The 23,208-nt window shown below is 43.5% G+C and overlaps 2 protein-coding genes across 2 annotated transcripts in view; one reads left to right on the forward strand and one right to left on the reverse strand.

Moving 5' to 3' along the window:
- kmt2a (lysine (K)-specific methyltransferase 2A) overlaps positions 1-16,739 on the forward strand; it is a gene marked incomplete at its 5' end in the record, with an annotated part of 70,851 nt that extends 54,112 nt beyond the window's left edge. Inside the window, 10 exons of the mRNA XM_080731936.1 lie at positions 375-708; positions 1,983-4,625; positions 5,220-5,294; positions 5,397-5,635; positions 6,584-6,658; positions 7,517-7,691; positions 8,238-8,345; positions 8,759-8,839; positions 9,262-9,391; positions 13,227-16,739. Coding sequence (XP_080588062.1) covers positions 375-708; positions 1,983-4,625; positions 5,220-5,294; positions 5,397-5,635; positions 6,584-6,658; positions 7,517-7,691; positions 8,238-8,345; positions 8,759-8,839; positions 9,262-9,391; positions 13,227-13,502 — 4,136 coding nt within the window. The 3' untranslated portion in view covers positions 13,503-16,739. The remainder of the gene's footprint in view (positions 1-374; positions 709-1,982; positions 4,626-5,219; positions 5,295-5,396; positions 5,636-6,583; positions 6,659-7,516; positions 7,692-8,237; positions 8,346-8,758; positions 8,840-9,261; positions 9,392-13,226) is intronic.
- A 5,222-nt stretch (positions 16,740-21,961) lies between these two features.
- LOC308290162 (eukaryotic translation initiation factor 4E-like) lies at positions 21,962-22,615 on the reverse strand (the record flags this gene model as incomplete). The annotated part of the gene is made up of 1 exon (XM_080731937.1): positions 21,962-22,615. The coding sequence occupies one exon, from the start codon at positions 22,613-22,615 to the stop codon at positions 21,962-21,964; it is 654 nt and encodes a 217-aa protein (XP_080588063.1).
- Between the last annotated feature and the right edge of the window lie 593 nt (positions 22,616-23,208).

Raw genomic sequence — 23,208 nt, forward strand, 5'->3', positions numbered from 1 at the left:
CAAAAAAGAAAAAACGTGACGCGTTTTGAGCTTGTAGATTGGCTATTTGGTAGAGAGTGAAACAAAAACTGTATCAAGTACATTATTTCCAGGTCTGTTTTACCAATTATAGAGGGTTTAAGTGGTACCGGATAATTATGCAGCTCAGCAAATAAAAGGTGAATTGATCCCAGTGCGTGACAGAAGATAATTTCACGATAAATCTGAATCTCCACAATACGATGATTGCGAGTGTTTTTTCATCACGATAAACAATATCAACGATTTATAATCCTGATAAATTTGAATCTCCACAATACGATGATTGTGAGTGTTTTTTTATTTTTTTTATTTATCACGATAAACAATATCAACGATTATCATCCCATCCCTAGGAGGAGGAGGGGTGACCAAGAAGAGAGCGGGCGGCGGCAGCAGGAGGTCTGCCGAGGGCCAGGTGGACGGAGCGGACGACATGAGCACCTCCTCGTCGTCTGGGGACAGCGGCGAGGACGAGGAGGGCGGGGCAACCAAGCACAGGGACAAGGACCCGTACTACTACAACTTCACCCGGACCATCATCAACAACCCCGGCGGGGGGCTGCCCTCCATCGAGGGCATCGACCAGTGTCTGGGGAGGGGCTCCCAGCTGCAGCGCTTCCTCAAAGACGAAGAGGAGCAGCAGCAGCAGCAGCAAGGGACTGACGGAGACGAGCTGCTGACTAGCATGTAAGTCCCAATTTGAAATGTCACTGAAAATGTATTATGCTCATAGTACCGTAATAGTATTTCTAGGGATTCAATTGTCCAAAGTAGTTGTTACTTAATATTTTTATATAATGTTTTATATTTTTTGAAATATTTATCTTTCATTCATTTTGTAATGGAAGTCAATAGCGATCGGATCGGGCTGAAACATATGGAGTTATACATTATAGAAGTATGCACTCCACTGATTTGAACCTCTCACAAGGTTTAGTGCAGGCGTTTCGGGCAGTATTTTGATGGAATCGTGCACTTTATGAAAGAAGCATGAAATTTGGCACACAGTTAGAACATGCCATATGGAACATTTTTGGCTATAGGGGCATCGCAGATTTGTCTTGGGAAACTTGTGGGAGCCAATCAAAGTTGGGCTCTCATAGACTTTACTATAGAGTAAAATAATACAAAAAATAAATATGCTTTAAGTAGCATGTGAGGGGTCAAACTAGGTGTTTTTCGGGATTCTGAATCCAATGCAAACATTTATTTAGCAGGAAAACCATTCCTTGGGCTAGAAACGGACCCCATATAAGTGATAAAAGTATGGTTTAGTGATGAGTCATCACTTTTCAACAGTTTTGTGGTGGCCGTTTCTCGCAAAGGAATGTTTTTCGTGCAAAACAAATGCTTGCATTGAATTCAGAATCCCGAAAAACACCTACTTTGACCCCTCACATGCTACTTAAAGCATATTTATTTTTTGTATTATTTTACTCTATAGTAAAGTCTATGAGAGCCCAACTTTGATTGGCTCCCACAAGTTTCCCAAGACAAATCTGCGATGCCCCTATAGCCAAAAATGTTCCATATGGCATGTTCTAACTGTGTGCCAAATTTCATGCTTCTTTCATAAAGTGCACGATTTTTGCCTGAAACGCTCCCACTAGTTTGGATGTTGTTTTAGACATTGATTTATTGATTGAAGTATTTATTGGAAGTTTGCATAGGAAAATGTTTCATGACAGTACAGTTCACTGGTACAAGGTCAACTAAAAGGATAAGCTCAGGAAAGCCGAGTCTTGTTTACATTGAAATCCTGTAAAAAATAACTCATATAACATTGAATGACAGAACACTATGCAGAAGATATCATGATTAAAACAGAAACAGACACGACTCACTTATTTGTGTCCTATTACTTTCAATTCCTGATGAGTATTGAAACGTTGGATAGCACTAACCATGGAGCTGAGAACCAGCGTTGCTGACTTTGATGTAACATTTTGTTAACATTACAGGAACTTGGGCAAGCAACAGATCGGCCAGTTGGACGGAGTTGACGACGGCTCAGAAAGCGACGCCAGCATCTGCACCACCAGCACAGCCACCACCACCACCACCACGACCACCTCCTCCTCCTCCACCTCCACCTCCTCCCACAAGAACACAGGCAAGCGGAGGGCCAGAGAGAGGCACGCCGCCACGGAGAAACTGGAGTCCCAGCAGCACGACTCTTCTGGGAAGGAGGCTGACAGCGGAGGAGGAGCTTCAGGAGCCGTGGGCTCTGGCGGAACAAGCAGCAGCAGCAACAGAGAGAGCAGGAAGAACCAGAAAGATAACTGCCTCCCTCTATCTGGAGGAGGAGGCAGCAGCAGCGGGGTGAAGTCTCAGGACCCTCTCGCCCAGCTGTCACTGAGCACCGACCTGCTCAAGTCCGACTCGGACAACAACAACAGCGACGACTGTGGCAACATCCTCCCGTCCGACATCATGGAGTTCGTCCTCAACACCCCCTCCATGCAGGCTCTGGGACAGCAGCCCGAGCCGTCCTCCTCGGAGCTCCTGCTGGAAGAGGGCTACGTCGGGGTGGACGTGAACCGGCGCAAAGACATCCTTTTTGAGGACTTCCCCCAGCCACTGGCCAGCACAGAAAGCTCGGGGGTCGGGGAGAGCGGCGTGAGCAGCACCATAGAGCAGCCGTACGGGCTTCCTTTGGAGCTGCCCTCTGACCTCTCCGTGCTGACCACGCGCAGCCCCTCCGTCAGCAGCGGTCAGAGCCAGAGCCAGAACCACACAGCCGGGAGTCTCATCTCTGACACCTCGGAGCGCACAATGCTGGGTTTAACCTCTGATCCCGAAACCATCAGCGGGGAGAAAGCTGGAGACCAGAAGAGGACGGGGCCGGGGGTGTCGCCGTCCGAAAGCCAGCATGAGGGGACAGCTGGTTCAGAAGGTCACATGACTCCTGAACAGTTCATCCCCAGCCCTGCCATCGGACAGGGGGTGGAGCCTGCCAGTAACCAGGATGCAACAAGGAACGCTGGGACACCTGGCCTGCCCAACTCCCCCTCTCTGCCCCATCAGGGCCAGAAGTACCTTCCTGCCTCGGCTTCCGCTTCGGGCAGCCCTGGCCCAGTCCCTGGTCCGGGGCCATCCCAGGCACAGGTTGCCAGCCCTGCAGTTCAAATCAAAACCGGCCCTGAGAAGCTTATCGTGGTCAACCAGCAGTTCCAGCCTCTCTACGTCCTCCAGACCCTCCCCAACGGAGTGACCCAGAAGATCAGTGCCACGGGAGTGATGGACGCCAGTTCTCCAGCGGTGCTGAGCTCCATGACTCTCACCACGGGGATTAATACCGGTCTTTCCACAGCACAGCCCATCTTCCCCGCTGGAGGCAAGGTCCTGGGCACCATGTCCCACCATCCTCAGATCCACACATTCACAGGAACCACCCAGACAGGCTTCCAGACTGGCATCCCCAGCACCTCCTCGGGGCTCCTCATCGGGGTGCCCCACGACCAGTCTCAGATCCTGGTGTCAGAAGCCGGTCGGCCCCATAGCGTGGCCATCGTCTCGAGCCCCTCCACCATGGGCTCTTCACCGGCCGTGCTGGCCTCCGCTCACGGCAAGAAGAGGCCCATTTCTCGCCTCCAGCCGAGGAAGACCAAAAAGCTAGCACGCTCTCGTAGCCAGCCCACTCTGGCCCCTTCCGAGGTGGGACCCCCTCCCAACATGACCCTCATCAACCTGTCGTCCCCTCAGATTACCGCCGGCATCCCTGGTCAGACGGGCGGACTGGTTGAGTTGAGCACCCTCACCACCTCGCAACGCAAGGTCCCAAACATCATCAAGAGACCTAAATCGGGCAGCGTGATGTACTTTGAGCCGGTCCTACAGCCGAGGATGCCCATGGCCGCCGCCAGCCAGCCGGGCATCCTGAGCCACGACTCCTCTGCTCACCTCCTCCCCTGCACGGTCTCTGGCCTCAACCCCAGTCAGTCGGTGTTGAACGTGGTCTCCATGGCCCCCCATGGCGGCGCCGCGGGCCTCCTCGCTCCGGGGACCGTCTCACTGTCCACGCCCGTCCTTGGCTCCGCAGAGATCACCGGGCCGATCGGCAACCTCCTCTTCAAGGCCGGCCCACGCGGCCTGGGCCTGTCCGATCAGCCCGTGGTGCTTCAGTCGGCGGCCGGGGGTCCCATGATGTCCCAGCTCGTCTCCCCTGTCCAGACATCTATCGCCGGCGGCATCTGTGTCCTGCCCTCGCAGCAGACCATCAGCGTGGCCGTCAGCCAGCAGGGCGACGCAGAAGGCGCCGGCGTCCACCTCCAGTCCGTTCACAGAGCCCACTCCCTGGACTCCGGCGTGACGTTGGCTCCCAGCCCGGCCACAACGCTGAGCTCCACCAAGACGCACGTGGTCGGGGTCTTCACCCAGACCCAGAGCTCCAGAACCACCCCTGTGTCCCGGGCCTCGGCGGAACACAAGCAGTCCACAATCTCCTCCTCCTCTGCTGCGGGAAGCGTCTCGGGGACGGAGAAAGGCAAGCAGAAAGCCAAGAGGAACCGGCAGAGTCCAGACAAGACCAACGGCAAGAAGCTGAAGGCCTGGCAGCAGGGAGAGGAGCCTCACAGAGGAAGAAGCTCCTCTTCAAACCCCGGGTGAGCTTCATACACATGCTTAAATTATGAGATGAGATGAGATATACAGCTATAAATAAGATAGTGTCCACCAGTACCTGAGACGAATAACAGTATAAGTCCTTATTTGAATTTTTTTGAATATATATATTTTTGGATTTACCTGACTGTGAACCACAAACTAGTCATTTTTAATTGGTTAAATTGTTAATGCAATCCCCCCTCATTTTGTTTAATTGTCGGTTTTAATGTTATCTGCTCCCTTTGTCTGATGAATATTGCTTGTACGGACTTGGGGTTAGTGGAGCTATTTTGGTGGAGCTATTTTTTTCTTTTTTAAAAAAAAATTAATTAAAAACAAAATGATATTCGTTTTTCAGTTATTTCAAGAAGAAATCGAAGAAAATCTAAGGAATTCCATACATTAGAACACAAATGTTTTAGAAGTAGTGAAAATAACCATAGATCTGCTATTTTCACTAGTTCGGGTCTCGGGCAAACATCTAATTCCTCTTTAGGGTCTCAAACTAAAAGGTTTGGGAAGCACTGCTCTAGATTCTCAGATGGCCTCAAATTAATTCCTGTTTGTTAATGTGTGTGTGTTTTTGTGTGCAGGTCCAGAGAGCTGTGCTCTCCAGAGCCCATGGACACTGGCAGACCACCCACCCACGACAAGGGAGCCAACAAGAGGTGGGCATCTCGTCGAACATCTCTGTGCCAACGTACCGAATGAAGATCAATTCATTTCTAATAATGCTTAGGTCTCACCATCTTGTCTTTCTATTTTTCCAGTGTCTTTGGTACCAAGGCTGCCGAGTCGCCCATTCCAACGGGTAAAGTGGTGTTGGAGAAGGCCATGGACTGCAGTGGGCCAGGGGGGGACCACCCCACCGGGTCGCTCCTTGTAGCCTCTGCCCCAGACCAGGACGGCGGCGGTAGGGACTTGGTCCTGGACGCTAAGCCCAAGAAGGGCCTCATCTTTGAGATCTGCAGCGAGGATGGGTTCCATATCCGCTGTGAGAGCATTGAAGGTGAGGGAAATAATGACCCCCCCCCCCCATTCTGTGCAATGCTTCTCCTTTGCTATGTAATAACAATTGAAAAGTATTGTTCCATGTGTGTTATAACTTGAACATCATACATCACACATCCAGACGTCCGTCCTGCGATGCTCCAAAGGAAGCTTGAGGTTCTGGTGGAGTGACGGCCTACTAGGTGTGGGCGATATGGTGATAATTATCGTTGAGACGATACAATGTGTCCACGATATGCCTTTTCAGAGGTATCGTATATATGGTGATACAATTGAGGGAGCCTTGTGAATACAGAGATTCATTGCAGAATTCAATTTAAACCAATTTAAACCATTTTGGTCAAAATCATCAGTTCTCAAACTTTAAAATGTCAAGGTCTCCACTTAACTCTGACAGTATACAAATGAAACCAAATGGACCCGTAAGGGTCCATTTGGTTTCATTTGTATACTGTCAGAGTTACATACTTGTAAAGTTCAATTTAGACCTCCCAAAAGGAACCCAGAGAGTCTAGTTTTTGTCAAGTAACTTGAAAAAATAACCATAAAAACCAATGTGAAAAAGAATCGTGATAAGATTGTGTATCGTGATATAGCTTGGAAAACTATTGTGATATTGTATTTTTCCATATCGCCCACCCCTACGGCATACTGGAGAACGTTAACTGTTGTGCTTTACTATTAGTCACATTCTTTTTGACTTTGTGTAAAGGGTTATTGATCACAAAAGAGCCATTGATTTTTCTGCTGTTTTTTTTTTTGTTCCAAAAGACAATTTCCTTCTTCTTGGCTTATTATAATATCTATTGCTATAGAAAAAAAAGACGTGTATTTTTTGGGTGTCAACTATTTTAGTGTTTTTGAATCTGTCTTTCTTATTACGGACAGGGACGTATAGGATATTATGTGTGTGAAATGCTCACCCGGTCTTCTTGTTCTTCTACAGAGGCTTGGAAATCTTTGACAGACAAGGTGCAGGAGGCTCGTTCCAACGCTAGGCTCAAAGAGCTCTCCTTTGAAGGTGAGGCACCAGCAGGCACATGAACAAGACTTTCAGAACATTGTAGATGTTACTATCAATCTTGGAAATGGGTCATTTAACCCAAGCAAGTATCTTTTAGGGCAGGGACGCACTATCTGGCAGTATGTGACTCATGTCCGTTCTACTTCCTATCACAGCTGTTGTTTACATATCACCATGGCAGCGTGCAGGCTCCACGGCTGGGGCTTTGCCATGACATCACACAATTTGCGGATTCCCTGTAACTTTTCCGTTTAGATGGAAACCCGAGGAGGAGCGTTTTCAAACTTTAATTCCACCCTGGGAGGAGGTTTCACTTTGTTGGGTTTTCAACCCCCGAAAACGCCGCTCTCGTCTAAACGGACGGCATATGTGACATTTAACACATTGGATGCCATTATTAAATGCATTCAACTTACCGGCGCTCGTGCGTGTGCGTTGTGCTCGCAAACATGATGGGTGCTCATGTGATCTTTAGCGTGGTGCACGTGATTTGAATCAGGAAATCCGCTAAGCATGATGGGAAATGTAGTGTTTTTGCTCACCTGGCGCCAAAACAGCCCCTGTTTTGCACCCGTTTACCTGGTGACCATGGCAACCAGGTTAGACGTTCCCAGACGTCTTAAGGATTTTTTGGCAACCTATGTTTTAATTGAGGCGTTTTCTCGTGAAAACGGCGGCGTGTGCACGGGCCCTTAATTTCGTGTGTGTGTGTGTGTGTGTGTGTGTGTGTGTGTGTGTGTGTGTGTGTGTGTGTGTGTGTGTGTGTGTGTGTGTGTGTGTGTGTGTGTGTGTGTGTGTGTGTGTGTGTGTGTGTGTGTGTGTGTGTGTGTGTGTGTGTGTGTGTTTTCCCTCCAGGTGTGAACGCGCTGAGGATGCTGGGCGTGGTCCACGAGGCGGTGGTGTTCCTGTTGGAGCAGCTGTACGGCTCCAGACACTGTCGGAGCTACCGCTTCTGTTTCCACAAGCCTGAGGAGACGGACGAACTCCCTGTCAACCCCCACGGCTCGGCCCGCGCTGAGATGCACCACAGGTAGGGAGGGAGCCTCACATACAGTATCATCTCCTATTCTATGAAGCAGTGGTTCCCAAATTATTTTGGTCGAGACCCAAAACAAATTACAATTTTCAATTTAGGCGGTGCATCATGGTAATGGGCTTTTTGTGTCTAAAAATAAATATTTAGCCACTTGTACGCATGCCCCCACCCACTGAAATCTAAATCGCTAAAATGGCTAAAACGATAGAAAGCAGTAAATGAAAACATTTTAACATTTCTTTTCTCTAATTAGCCAGTAGCTATGCCCCTCCCCTAAAAGCTTTTGTCCAATGCTAGCTTAGCAACCGGCAGCTTGCCAAGGCTGTTGCCAAGGCAAACCTGGGCAAGCAGGAAGTTATTCTAAGCTAGCATTGGACAAAAGCTTTTTGGGAGGGGCATAGCTACTGGCTAATTACAATCTGTACAAAAAACCTGCCCTTTAAGCCCAGGCAAGACCTAGCTGTTCTTAGCCACTACAGGTGTGTATGCACTTTTTTCTGAGTGTTGCTTCTCTTGGTGTTTTTCTTGGCCCCCCTTCAGGAGGTCTGCGTTTGACATGTTCAACTTCCTGGCTTCCAAACACCGTCAGCCTCCAGAGTACCGTCCTCAGGAGGATGACGAGGAGGAGGGGCAGCTCAGGACCGCCAGGTCAGACAACGTGCTCTTCATTGATTGATTGATTGAGTGATTGATTGATTGAATACGTTATTAGTAGTGGTGTAACTCAAGGTTCATTCAAGGCGATACGATACAACACGATTCGACTCAATGATTTAAAATTGATATAGTAAATATTTAGCAACACCTCTAGTGTTGTGGCTGTCACTCACTTTGGATAAGTAATTATTGGTATGAGGGCGCTGAGGGAGAACTGGGAATTGGCATAATGTATCTCAATTATGAGAAAAAGGTGGCAAAAACAAGTACCGTATACTGCCACTTTACTGTGCAGCTTAATCGTCAAGCCAGGGTGTTGTTTTAACGCTTGGCATAACATTTCTCATGCCAGGGTGTTGTTTGAATTCATGGCATAACATTTCTCATTCATGTTACTATTTCAGGCGAGCCTCCATGGAGCTTCCTTTGGCTGTGAGATTCAAACAGCTGAAAACCACCTCAAAGGAGACTGTAGGAGTCTACAGGTTAGTAAGGATATGTCTAGGATTTACTGCATAGAGGTCGTCTTCGTGACAATTTGCTAGGACCAGTATTGTAGTTTGCATTTAAAAATAGGTCTTGTTTACATGCTCACAATGTGTGTGGTAGATCTCGAGCTTGTAGATCGGCTATTTTCAGATGGACGAAATGTATACAGTATATAGGGCTGAAGTGGTTAATGTATGTTAATCAATCTACAAAGTAACTAGCAACTAAAGTTTTCAAATAAATGTAGTGGAGTAAAAGTACAATATTTCGATCCGAGATGTAGTGGAGTAGAAGTGAAAGTATTGGAAATTGGAAATACTCAAGTAAAGTACAAATACAGTACCTCCAAGTGTTACTTAAGTACAGTTCTTAGTTACTTTACACCACTGCTAATGTCTGTCTGTCTGCCCAACTGCAGATCTCCAATCCACGGCCGAGGCCTGTTCTGCAAGAGAGTCATGGATGCAGGGGAGATGGTGATCGAGTATTCTGGCAACGTCATTCGCTCGGTGCTCACTGACAAGCGGGAGAAGTATTACGATGGCAAGGTGAGCTTCTGCATGCCGGGTGAAATTCAAGATAATTAAAACGTAAAACTTAACCACTTAAACCCCAGCATCGTTATTGTGGGGAAAGCTTTTGCTGAAAATAGCATATCGACAAAGCTCACAACGCGCCATTGTATGAATGATGCTAAAGAAAAGTACCTGCACATTTGGTGTTTGCTCTGTTTTAGATATTTAATTAACAGCTTGATGATTATTTGTTTTCATCAATCTTGACCCCATGGAGAAATGTTATTGTTGAGATATAATGCCAATGTGCCGATGTTTAATTACACTAAAGCCCCGTTTTCATTGAGCAAAACTTCTGGAAGTTTTGTCAAAAATGACGGCAATTTTGAAATTCACGCCATGTGAAAACGGCCACTTATTTTGTGTTCTGGGAGTTTTGAAGTCCTAAATTTGACGGCAAAATACCTAGTAATTTTTGCTGAAAGTACCGGGAGAATAGAAATTTCCCCACAGTGAAAACGTATACCGTTATTTTTGACGTTTTCTTTTACAAGCAGGTGCATGAAAGGAGCCAATAATAACAGTTAAAACATTGTATCTGGCCTATTTTTAGTATGATTGGGACACAATGCGCTCATTATGCTGTGGTGAAAGTTGGAAGCTTTACCAACTCAAAAAGCTCCGTCATTGTTATTAGTTTCTCGTCGTTGTGATGACTGATGAATCATGATTAAAAGTGTTTTACAGAGCAGCGCATCGAGTCTGGTCATCCGTATGGTGACGCGTGAAAAAGAAAAGGAAAAAAAAAACACAGCTAATCTACAAGCCCACAAGTGCAACACGTTGCATAACGCATAAGCGATCCTTTCTGAACCTTATGTGTTGCATGAAGAATAAGTCTTGAAACTTGTTAAATCCATTTGTAGGGTTTAGGGTGAGACTGAGAGAGAAAGAATGAGAGACATATAACGAACCGCAGCACTCGACTCACTCCAGCAAGCAAGCTGCCAGTGTTGCCATGTCTGCTAATTATAAGCGACTCTGGACTTGATTTCCGTAAAGTTACTTGTATATTTGATAGTTGCTGGTTTCGTTTTATTTGTTGTGAGCTTGTAGATCGGTAATTTTCAATTAGCTGATGTGGCGATGCGTATAGTTTTAAAGTGCTTGTGTGGCCTGGATAATATCACTTTTTGGGGATTATTTTCGTACACCTGGTTGCTTATTTCTCTCGCAAAATCTGGCAACACTGGTTTTCATGCCGCTTCAATGGTTTAGCGAAAACGAGCGCTACCAGCATTTTTGCTGCCGATGAGGGCATGTGAAAACACCCAAAAAACGAAACTCCCGGCAAGTTATGCTAATTATAATTATCTATTTTGCCGAAAAAATTCCGGAACTGCAATGAAAACATGCCTTATGTGGCATAGTGTCCTTAACCCCAGACAATGGCCCCTACTGGACCCCATGGCCTTTCCTCTAGCACCACCCTCAGGCTAAACTTTCCACTTTGAATGGGCAGTATTTCCATGAAACTTCCTACATGCTGGACGCCTGATTTGGAATCGCACAAGAGTTCTGGTGCTCACCAGCGTTAGTTTTACTGAGGTTTAGGTGGTCGCTCCTCCGCACGGTCCAAGCGAACAAAAAGCTGCGCTCCCTAGCTCCGGTTCAGCCAATCAGAAGCTTCCATGGTTTGCCCAGAACTCATGTGTGTTTCCAAATAACGTACCCTGGACAATATTACAATCTGAGCACCATGTCCGGCTGTATCTTCTAGTTCTAGCACCACCGTCAGGCCAAAACATGGTTTCACACAGCTTATCTCCAAATAGTAGAATAAACATAGATTAGGTAGCATTGTCTTGGTAGCCAGTGTTACATGGAGTGCAGGCATACACCAATTACATTGCACCACCGATAACACCGTTGTAATTGTTATTTTATTTTAATAAACTTCTTCTACCCACATTGTTATCGATTCTAATGTTGGATGACAGATGGTTAAATTATAAAGTGGAAGTAACTGCTTTGCCTCAGAGCATAATCTGTACCTACAGTCTGTGTATGAGACAGCAGCCCATTTGAACTGAGAAGAAAGAGAGTGCTTCATTTACCTCACAACAATCTGTAGACATGAATGTTACACAATGTGCTCTCAGCCAGTCTTGCTGGCTTATTTCCCATTTTTGTGTCATCATTGTTGCATAATGTAAGCACTCTTGATTGGATACACTGCTGTCTACTTGTATAACACAGGCATGTCGACTCGAGTAGGACACCTACTGGTTGACGACAGTAATTACATTTGTTAAAGCAGGACAAACAGATGCCACCACATCCATAGATGGTTCACAAAGTGATCGGATAAAATACATAATTTGCCAAAAGGAATATTAACAGTGTTCCAGTGTTAATTTTGTCTACAAAAATGATGAATAAAAATGTTCTTCGGCTAACTTTATTCACTGACAAAAACTAAATAAAGACTAAGCTATGATTAGGGGCACGGTGGCGCAGTCAGTAGTGCTGTCGCCTCACAGCTAGAAGGTCCTGGGTTCGATTCCCGCCAGGGGACGCTGTGGGTGCTGGGGGCGTGTTCCCTCCTCCGCGTCATCAGTGCCCACACCCTAGGTGGGGTTGGCAAAAGGGCCTTTCTGTGTGGAGTTTGCATGTTCTCCCCGTGTCTCCTAGGGTAGATACCCTCACAAAAACATGCAGTAATCCTGGTCTCTATAATGCCTCCCCCTGGCCAGCCGGGGCGCCTGATGGAGGGGACTGGAACTGGTTGGAATAACGTGTTCCTTCCACGCGCTACGTCCAACCGGGGAAGCTCCCCCTGTCAGGTGATAAGAAGCGGCCTGCTCACTCCTCATGCACTGAAGGAAGCATGAGCTCAGTTCAGGGCCCTCCCCAGGTTGGCAGAGGGAGAGCAGAGCCCAAGATTACAGCTTAGGCAATTGGCACCGGGTGAAAAAATGGGTTACAAAAATCGTGGGATAAAAATTTAGGAGAAAAAAAAAAGACTAAGCTATGATGACTAAAACTAACACTAAATATATTGACAATTTCATCAACAAATAAAAACTAGATTAAAACGTTAGGGAGCGATTTAGTGTAGAAGAGATCCAGCAGAACTAAAAGACAAGTAATTTTATGTTTGGTTCAGGTGTTGCGCTCTGAAAATAGCAGATATACAAGCTCGCAACGTACCGCAACGTGTCGCAACGGCTATTTTCAGCATGCAACCAAGTGTAAAACTAAAAACAGCCATCAAGGCCTGCCAACATACATTTTTGACGACAAAATCAACAGTTGTCGACTAAAATCTTATGATAGCTTACTTAGTCGACTAAAACACGACTAAAACTAAAACTTTTCTGATGACAAACAAAATGAAATGTTATTCAATGACTATGACTATGACTAGGCCTGTCACAATTATTACATAATCGTCTGATCGCAATTATTTGACAAAATCGCAAATTATTTTGTCATAATCGTCAATCGTTTCCATTTAGAAACATTTTCATATATTTTCAGTCATTTTCCCAAATAGTGGAAGGAGATCTACAGGCTCACAATGGTTGTGAGCTTGTAGATTGGCTATCCATGTTCTTTTTTAAGTATAAAGTTATTTGTATATTTAGGTTATGTGTCATATCAGCCATGTGCAACTTCAAAGCCTAAAAGCCAAAAAGAAATGTATATTTGTCAATGACAAAAACTGAATTGAGTAACAATTAATCGTCAATGCAAAATGTCATCATCGTGACAGACCTAACTAATATGACTAAACTAAATCAAAGTTTGCTGTCAGAATTAACACCGCAGTCGTTCCCGTTCTTTTTGTCTTCTCCCGACGAAGGGGATCGGCTGCTACATGTTCCGCATCGATGACTACGAGGTGGTGGACGCCACGGTGCACGGCAACGCCGCACGCTTCATCAACCACTCGTGCGAGCCCAACTGCCACTCGCGCGTGGTCACCGTGGACGGCAAGAAGCACATCGTCATCCTGGCGTCGCGCCGCATCTACTGCGGCGAGGAGCTCACCTACGACTACAAGTTCCCCACGGAGGACGCCAGCAACAAGCTGCCCTGCAACTGCAGCGCCAAGAAGTGTCGCAAGTTCCTCAACTAAACTTAAAAGACCCCCCGCACCCGAACGACCATATCGATCGACTGATGAATATGTAGGTTTATCTGTTGTTGTTGTTGGGGAGGGGACGTTCTGTCTTAGTTGTTTTTTTGCTCTGTCACAGGGGCTGTGTGACTATTATCTCTTTGCCTCCTGCCTATATAGGGCCACAAGTGCAGTGGGAAACGCTAGCAAGTAGAGCCCGACTGGACGCCTTATTGTTTGGGTCCGATGAAAATTACCGAATTCTGAAAAGTCTTGAAAAAAACAAAAACTGCAAAATAGCCTTAATTAGAAATTTGATTAAAGTGTCTATTTAGAACATTTAACTTATAAGCAAAGAACATACAATTACAAATATAATAAATATGATTGGAGCATTTATTTTTATTTAACCACTTAAGTCCTATGGAACATTTTCTGAAAACTATTGAAAATGTTCACCTACGGATTATTATGATATGCCCACAAAAATAAGGACACCAGGTTGAAAGTGGGTGTTCAGGACACCGAATTCAGATCAAAAACAGTCAGATGAGCAATATATTTATATACTATATCGGCCAGGCGAATATCTGGTCGGGGCTCTATCTTAACTGGCAGTAATGCTGTCTCTGCTGCTACAGCATGCAGATTGAATGCTGCACAGACAGAGGGAACGCAGTGCACACCAGTAGTGGGTTATACTGAATAATATGCAGGTCTTCTCTTTGGAGGGGCCATTTTCAGAAAGAAAGAAATATTGTGCCTCCTTTAGTTTTGTTTACCTTTTTGGGTGAGGAATAGTTTCTGCTTCAGGTGGGGATGAGCTATGGAAGGGTTTGAAAGAACTTTTAAAGCAGAATTTGAATTTTAACTTAAATCTATATTTGGATTATTATTATTATTATTATTAATAGTTCCATGAATTTTTACATTGGCCAACCCTTCATTTTCTTACGATTTGTCATTCCTTTGAATATATTCTGATCCACCATCTGCTGTTCAGAGTTAACAGAAGAGAGAGAAGAAAAAAAAATAACAGAACTTGTAAACAAGTTCCATTTTACACCAAAGTGCAATTTGCTGAAGGGACTTGGAAAGAGTAATTTTAGCAGAACAAGAAAACAAGAAAATGAGACGCCTCACTCATATGATCAGAGAACCGGGATTACGCAAGTACATTCTGTTTTTTTCCACGGTTATTGAGTGTTCTGATAATACAAGATACCCTTCCCCCTGGGCAGGAAGACCCTGTATATAGGAGGTAGTCCCGGTTAGTCCCGGTTCCACGGTGGCAAACACTAGGGGGAGCTATGGCCTCAGAAAGGAAGAGACGGCAAGGTTCAAGTAAAGAAAATGTAGATTTGTTTAAACAATGACATGTTAGTTTGGTTGTTTTTTGTTAACTTTTAGCCTGACAGCGAGGTAGATAAATATTAGACGTTAACGAGTTTCTGGCCTTGAGGATGCAAAGGCAGCTTGAGGTTCTGGTGGACTGACAGCCAAGGGACTGGAGAACTTTAACTGTTGTGCTTTACTATTAGTCACATTGTTTTATCATTGGTTATCTTTGTGTAAAGGGTTATTGATCACAAAAGAGCCATTGATTTCTCTCCTTTTTTTTTTTTGCAGTAGGAAACTACAGTAAATTACAGACAATACTGCAGGTTTGTGCATGCTGTTATCAAACCTATTTTGGGAAATTAGAATAGCTTGGATTTCTTTTTGACGATGTTCCAAAAGACAACAGCAGTGAGAACCAAACATCACAACACCCTTGAATTGACTTTCCAGAAAGTTAATCTTCTTCTTCTTGACTTATTATAATATCCATTGCTATTGTTTTTGTTTTGTTTTTGTTTTTTTTGTGTGGTATCAACTATTTTAAAGTGTTTGTCTTTTATCTGTCTTTCTTACCATGGACAGGGAATTATGCTTGCTTTTAAAAAGAACTGTAAATAATATTGTATATTTTTTTACACAAAAGACTAAAAAAGCACTCACTAGTGAATAGCACTTAATGATGGTATTTATATTTTTAAGAAATTTGTATTTATTTTATTGGCATTTTTGTAGGAAATAGAGAGGTTTACAAACACTAATGCTTGGTCTCTATGTTTCTTTTTTTTATTCTGCTGCCTTTTCAACATTTTTGTTGTTGTTAATTTTGTATTTTTTTATTTTTATTTTCATTGTAGCCTGAATGTTTTCTTTGATTCCAAAGAATAGACGCTGGGTCTGTGTCTTGGTCCCCCACTGAGTTCAGTCCACCAGTAGCTCTGTAATCCAAGGCCACCACAGGTCAGGACTGATGGCTTTTCAATGTTCCAGTTCTAGCTTAGCAGAAGCATGGGAGTTGTAATTCATTATAATTATTATTATGCACTCAAAAAAGAAAAAGAGAGTTTAGCTGAATAATTAGCACACATTTCCTCTCTACCGCCTTAATGTCCAAACACGTCACATCTAAACTGAGAGTCGAGTCTACTTAGAGCTGCACTCGCTGCACGTTTCATGTCCTGCTACCCGGGATTTGAACCCGTTAATATAGAAAGAAAGCCTCTTGTGGGCAGAGGGTGAACTTGGTTTAGAGCAGTGGTTCTCAAACTGTGGGCCGTGAGGATATCCCAAGTGGGCCCCCTAATGACAAACCACAGAAACAGTCCACACTCACAAGGTGTTTTTTATTTATTATTATTTTTACAGCAGCAGCAGTCATGACAAACAGCCTTCATCAAATGACAAAGACACAAAGATTTGAATGATAATATAACTTTTTTTAAGCTATGTTTTGGGGCTTTGATGCCTTTATTGATAGGACAGTAGACTGACAGGAAATGGGGAGAGACATGCAGCAAAGGTCTTCGGGATCGGGACTCAAACCCACAACACGCTGTCAGGCATCAGAGCCTATTTGGTATGTGCCTGGACCGATAGGCCAGCGGGCACCCCAATAATATAACATTTTAAAATTATGAAATGATGTTTCTTTAAAATGTTGAAATTACGATACTGCAACATACTGTAGGTCCATTGAGCCAAGCCGGAGGCCCGGAACACAATCAATATTATTGATGGAGAATAAACATGCTCTGCAAAAGCATGCAGGCTGACCACCAGTAATAAGTAATAGTAATAAGCTGGCGATTTCTTTACAGTAACACTATACTGGCCCCATAAGTCACATCTGCCTATGAAAGATGGCGGTGCATCTTGGGAATGGGTTTATTCTGTCTAAAAATACATATTTAGCCACTTGTGCGCATGCCCACACCCACTGAAATCAAAATCATTAAAATCACTAAAACAATAGAAAGCGAAAGCAGTACATGAAAACATTTTCATACTAATACATACTCTAATTACAATCTAAAATATGAACCCTTGTTGTAAAAAGTTGTCCTTTAATGCAGTGTTAATTTTTACAGATTTAGTCTTAGTCTTTTGAGTAACACACATTTAGTCCTCTGAAATTGTCTAGTCTAGACTTAGTCTAGTCTAGTCTTAATCAACTAAATATCAAAATATTTTAGTCTTTCTTTAGCCTTAGTCAAAATGAACCCTGCTGACGCAGCAGGTAGATCAAATCCTAATATATATATATATATATATATATATATATATATATATATATATATATATATATATATATATATATATATATATATATATATATCCTAATCATATTTGAACTGGGACTGATTGATTTGATAGTGAATAAAAAAGGATGTAAATAATGGTACTGTAGGCTTTACATTTACAGTAGGTTCAGTTCCACAGATAAATAATGTGAAAATAGTCTTTTCACAATGTTTGCCTCTTTCTTGAGAAATATTTGACAATGTGGCTAATTTGGTATTAAAAAAGTCTTAAAAGTCATTAAATTGTAATCTGCCAATACCTCTATACACTTATACTGTATGTTGGTTTGTTTACTGTTCAGTGAGAAAACAATAATCTAATCATCTGGGGACCCACCCAAAATAATTTGCGGATCCCAAACCCCAGTTCTGGAACCACCAATTAGCTCAACGTGGGGCCCTGGGGCAATCAGGGGTCCTTGAAGGAGTTCCATTGTCCCCAGCTAGATTTTATTTATAGTTCGGAACCAAATGCCAAACAGTATTGAGAATCACTGCTCTACCGTCAAAAATAAATAAATAAAACATTGTTTTCACTTTAAAAAATGTTTATAGATTGCAGCCTTAAGGATTGTGCATATATGTCTAGTCACTGACTAGTGGATGGTTCCATGGCCTAAGAGACAGATTAGATAGTTTAGCTCAACTCAGCAGCTTTTCCCACATCAGTTATTTAGTGTTCCGAATGGATTTGTTGTCTCTACTACAGACTTGGTCTATAAATGAAGAGGTGCCTTCATCTTAATGCCACAAAGAGCATTCATCAGTTCTCCATTAAGCTAATCTGTAGACAATGTTTCTTTTTGAATCGAGATTGTTCTGTTAAAGAGACCATTTTTGTAACCAATGCTCACAGACCACCTGCAAATAAGTCTGCTTTTGTTCGTTTTCCTTAAGAGTTTTCGTAGTTATAATTCAGCACGTATCTTATATTTTGCTAGTTAGTATTTTGTCCTGGTGTTAGAAATACACCGCCTGACTCAACAGAAGGCTTGATCAAGCCACGAGGCCAGTTCATTATTTGTCCCAGTTTAATTTTGCTCATATCTGTATTGTACCATTTTTTTGTTGACCTTGATGTCACCTAAAGGCCATTAGTGGTTGCTCCCACCCTGCCCTTTAATGCCACCGTTGTGAAACAAAACATGATCTACACACTTGATTGCACTTCAACCGTGACACAGGCACTGAACAAAGGTCAGCTCAGCTTAATCTTAATTTTAATCATGTGGAAACTTGGAGCACAGTTAGTTACTCATTCAGAAGACATAGTAGTTTGTTTTAGCCAAGCAAGCAAGCAGGTCTCGTCAACGGAGAGACCCTCCTGTTTTAAATCTAGGGTTTGGTTACGATGACCCATGAAGGTGTTGAGGCCCTTTAGTGAAAGAAGTGCACTTGACTTTTGTGTGTTACCGTGAAGGTAGGGAGCATGCTAGCAGCCCTCCTTCCTCCTCGTGCAGTGCTTTGCAGTGCTGGTGGGTTTTTTGTTGATCGAAATGTTTTGGACCTCAGTCCAGTTTAAGTCTGGTCAGGTAGAAGAGCTCCTCCTCCACACTGACCGACAGGCAGGCCAGTCCTGGTTCAGACGATGCTGTATCTACATTATTGGGCTTTGCTGGGTTCTGCTGCTAAGGTCTACAATGAATGTATCATTCTTCTACACAAACACCTGAATTGTGATGTTTGTTGACGATATTTCAATGCTCTGTCAGCGACATTTATTTTAAGAGTTCTTTTTGTAATTGTTTTTATGTATACAACAAATGATGGACAGGGATGACTCATAGATATATTATATGACCTCATAGAGGAACACAAAAGTTGTTTTTTTGCTTTTTTGGTTCGTTTTAATTTCAGCACTGGGAACAGACTCGAGTTGAACATTGACAGCATTTCAGGCTATATGGTGAAACAAACTGGTCACATCTAGTTAACTGAACTGTTCATAGCATGGCTAAGAACAGGTTTACTGATGCCAAGGGCTCTGTCTAGAGACAGTCTCTTCTTCACATTCACTCTTTGCTGTTTCTGTGTGGGAAGTTTCAGTATAGCCGGTGAACAAGAACTTGCATTTCAGTCGTTTTGGATGGTGGATAGACAGTGAATAATAGCCTCTTGTTTGGAGGGATTTTTGGGCTCATTTGAACCACGCCACACCAGTGGCCCTTCTCCGTACTCATCTGTAATTATCCTATATATACATAAACAATATTATACGGAAAACATGCATAGTAGTTTCTTGTACTTAAGTATCTATACAATATACGGAATGGACAGACAAACTTAGTTACAGTAGCAACTCAGCAGATTTATAATGGTTAATAGCAAATCTTTCAATGTACTCTAATGGTTTTGTGTTACAGTACTACTATCAGCTTAGATGAATAAAAAAAAACTAACGTGCATCTTTTTTTGTATATTGATATCCAGTACCAATTTTTCTGTGCCTGCGATGGCTCCTTTGACAAAAATGGGGCGTTGCAGTTGCTTTTTTCTTTCTTTTCTCTTTTTTTTTCTGGAAAGGAACAGTATTTATGTAATTGAAAAGTGTAATTGTATTAATGTGGTTGTGAACTTCTTGAAGTCAGCCAATTTATTTTGTTTTTGTTTCCTGATTGTTGTAGTGAATGTTTATTTTTTTTAATTTTTGTTTTTTCCTTTGTACATTTTTAACAGGGACTTTTAGACTGCTTACTTGATGTGGTATAAATTGAGTCTGGTTTGTGGAGACTGACCAGGAAATATGTGATCCCACCAAAATGTTGTTTTAATTTTGGATGCTCTCATGTCTCCCTGACCACCTCTTTCCTCCGAAGCTTTGGTTGTACTTATCATGTACTGTTTCTTTTGTAGAAAGTGATAATGATGATGACAAGAACATTTAATTTATTTATTACCTTTTACCAACCTTGACTTTTTAGTCAAGGTCTCGGGAGAAGTTGGATGAGTACTTAACATATATTTTTATTTTCTAACTTCTTGTGTATAGAACTCTATATCAGCCTAAGATGGGATGTGGTGTCACACAGGCAGGGGGCGCTATATGATTCTGAATGGAGATATGGGGATGACGATGGATGATATAAAACAGGCTTTTTTTTCTTATGCCTTGAATAAACCTTTGTCTTATCAACTTCCTCCTGCTCTACATAATAACTCATGATCGTGATGGTCGTATTTTTCTCCTGTTTATCAGTGTTTTCTCGATACACACATCAGATAAATGAAGGACACCACAAACAGTAACGAAAAACAAAAACAAACTGCTTAAGGTTGAATGTATAATTAGGAAACAAAGTTGTACATAGATGTAAAAAGAAAAGTTTCTAATCATGTTTATTTTCTATGCACTTTTTTTATTTAAGTGATAGTTTCAATAATAAACATGTCTCCTTTACTCTTTACTCTGACTTGTGTGGTCTCTTTTAGTTGACTTTGACTTCCTCGTTTGACTTTTAACTTTATTATGGCAAGTGTGAACGTTTGACTGTACAACATATAGCCTACATTTAGGTGTAACACCACAGATGGTAACGAGGCCACAAGGGCCTTGTCCAAAGCCTTAGAAATAGGTCACCAGCGCTTTCGCCTATGTTTTTTTCACCTACATGGATATGGTCTTTTCGCGTGGCACTTTCGCCGTGGAGGAGAGTGTTTTCACCTAACCTGTCTGGCCGTTTCGCCGCCTGTGTCAAACAGGTTAACATCTCTGTCCTTAGGTCGAACACCCTTAAATTGCTTTGGTCCGACCACCAAAACCTAACCTTAACCCTAACCCTAACCTCAAACCTAATAATCCTAACCCTAACCTCAGTAACCGTGAGGCGGGTGATTATCTAACCTGGTGATTATCTAACCCATTTAATTATTTGGACGCACCTGATTCCAATAGCTCTAATCTGTATTAATGTGATTTCTATGGGGTGCTTAGGATAGCCATGTGTAATGGTCACTGTTTGACAGGTGAGGTAACACCACTGTCATGCAAACATGGACAATCTAAGGCAGGCGAAATGGCTCTTCAACTGTGGTGAATGGGCCAGACAGGATAGGTGAAAAGACTCTCCTCCACGGCGAAAGTGCCATGCGAAAGGACCAAATGCATGCAGGCGAAAAAAAACATAGGCGAATACCTTAGAAATACACCATTAACTATTAAGACATGTAACAAAACCGGAGACATCTCTGCCATTATGAAAGACAGATGCCTTTCATATTAAGTGAAGGCAGCGAAAGTAATTATTTTAGCCAAAAGATGGCAGTGCACTCTGGGTGTAGCATCAGACGGCTGGTGTAGTTAGGAACTAGAAAGTTGCAATTCTGGGAGATTGCGAGTGTGGTTACCTATATATTGTGATGTCACATAAAGCTCGACCAATCCTGTCTGATTGGACATTATATTGTCCAGTCAGAACAGGGACAGGAGAAGTCCATTGAACTATTTGGACTTGGAACTTTGGGGTTACAGAAAAGGTCTATTGAACTCAATGGACTTTGGGGTTACAGAAAAAAAGGTTACTCTTGGTGAAATAAAAATGGACAAGAACAATAGCGTGGTTACCCTATAGGTAACCACACTAATTATGCCATCAGTGACTCTGATGACATCACTGAAAGTCACGTGAGCGTGTCATCAGATGAGGTGTTGTTTAGCTCAACCCAGAAAAACTGCTCTCAGCAGGCAATGGCCTAGGTCCGTTTTGGGCATTCCTAGGGCCTAGGAAATGCCCAAAACGGTTTAAGGGAATCTCACAGTTCTTTTTTCAACAAAAAAAAAGTAATTAGCTGACCACAACAACAAAAAAGTATGAATGTGATGCAGGTCAGTGACGGGGTTGTTCAGACAGTGTACATCATCTTGGTGGAGGATCCACTCTTGCTGGAGGTGTCCTCGTGCGACTGGTAGCCGAGCAAGGCTTTGCCAGAGAGGCTCAGACGTTCTTTGTAATGTTGCCCTATGGTCATGATGGCCTCCCTGTTGTTGCAGTTGCTGGTCCAGATGGCGATCTTATCGCCTTTGGGTCGAACGTTGATCACGGCGCCGCACACGTCGTCGCTGGCCGCGTCAAACGACTCTCCGACCAAACACAGGAGCGTCTCCAGCCAGTAGCGGTCCAGGTCGTTTGTCCTCTGCTGCTTGCTGAGGGTCATCAGCCATCGACCTCCCAGCTTGTTCCCGTCGTCCTCCCACATGGGTTTGATCCCGTCCTTAAATAAGCAGTAGTCGCAGCCAAAGCCCAGTTTGCTGGGGAGCTGGGTGTAGTTGTATAATGCCCAGAAGTCCTCCACCGTGTCAAACTTGGAGATGAGACGCAAGTTCTCTGTCCAGCTTTTAGCTTTGTCATTTTTGAAGTACCACAGGGCCCATCTGTTCTGCAAAGGGTGTTTGGCATACTGCTCTGGACCTGCAACCACAGGGGCCGCCGCCACCACCACACAGGTTTCCGTTTGGGGTTCTTCAATGTCGGCTGCCTTCGACTCTAATGTCACCATCTTGACAGCCAAAAAGTCTCTGTGATCTCGTTGACCTCTGTATTCTGGAGGAAGACGTCTATCAGTGTCAAGGAAATGAACCTTTATCTGTAGTCACCTCACGTGCTAGAACGTGTGTCTGGGGACGGGAATATATATATATATCTCCACCTGGGAATCTCTGACATCATCGATATGACATCATTAAATCCAAATATGGAGCACATGGTGGATCTGACATTATGAAAAAACTAGAAGCTCGGTGGCCAAGAGTCTAGTTGCGCATGGGGACCGGCCTACTCAGGAATGATGTAGATAGGGAATGAATACCCCGCCCCTTAATGCAAACCCCATTATACCTGTGGACCCGTTTTGACCATCTGTTTGCCTGTGTCCATTTATGCCCATGTATGATATCTGTATCTGTCTGTCTGCGTCCATTTTATGCCCATATATGGAGATCTCTCCATTAAACCTGTTGTCATAGGACCAGTTTTGACCATCTCTTTGCCTGTGTCCATTTATGCCCATATATGGAGATATATGTAATATCTGTCAGTCTGCGTCCATTGTATGTCCATATACGGAGATCTCTGTATCTGTCTGTCTGTGTC

Source organism: Nannobrachium achirus (assembly GCF_963921795.1).
Source record: "Nannobrachium achirus genome assembly, chromosome: 8".
Taxonomy (NCBI): Eukaryota; Metazoa; Chordata; class Actinopteri; order Myctophiformes; family Myctophidae; genus Nannobrachium; species Nannobrachium achirus.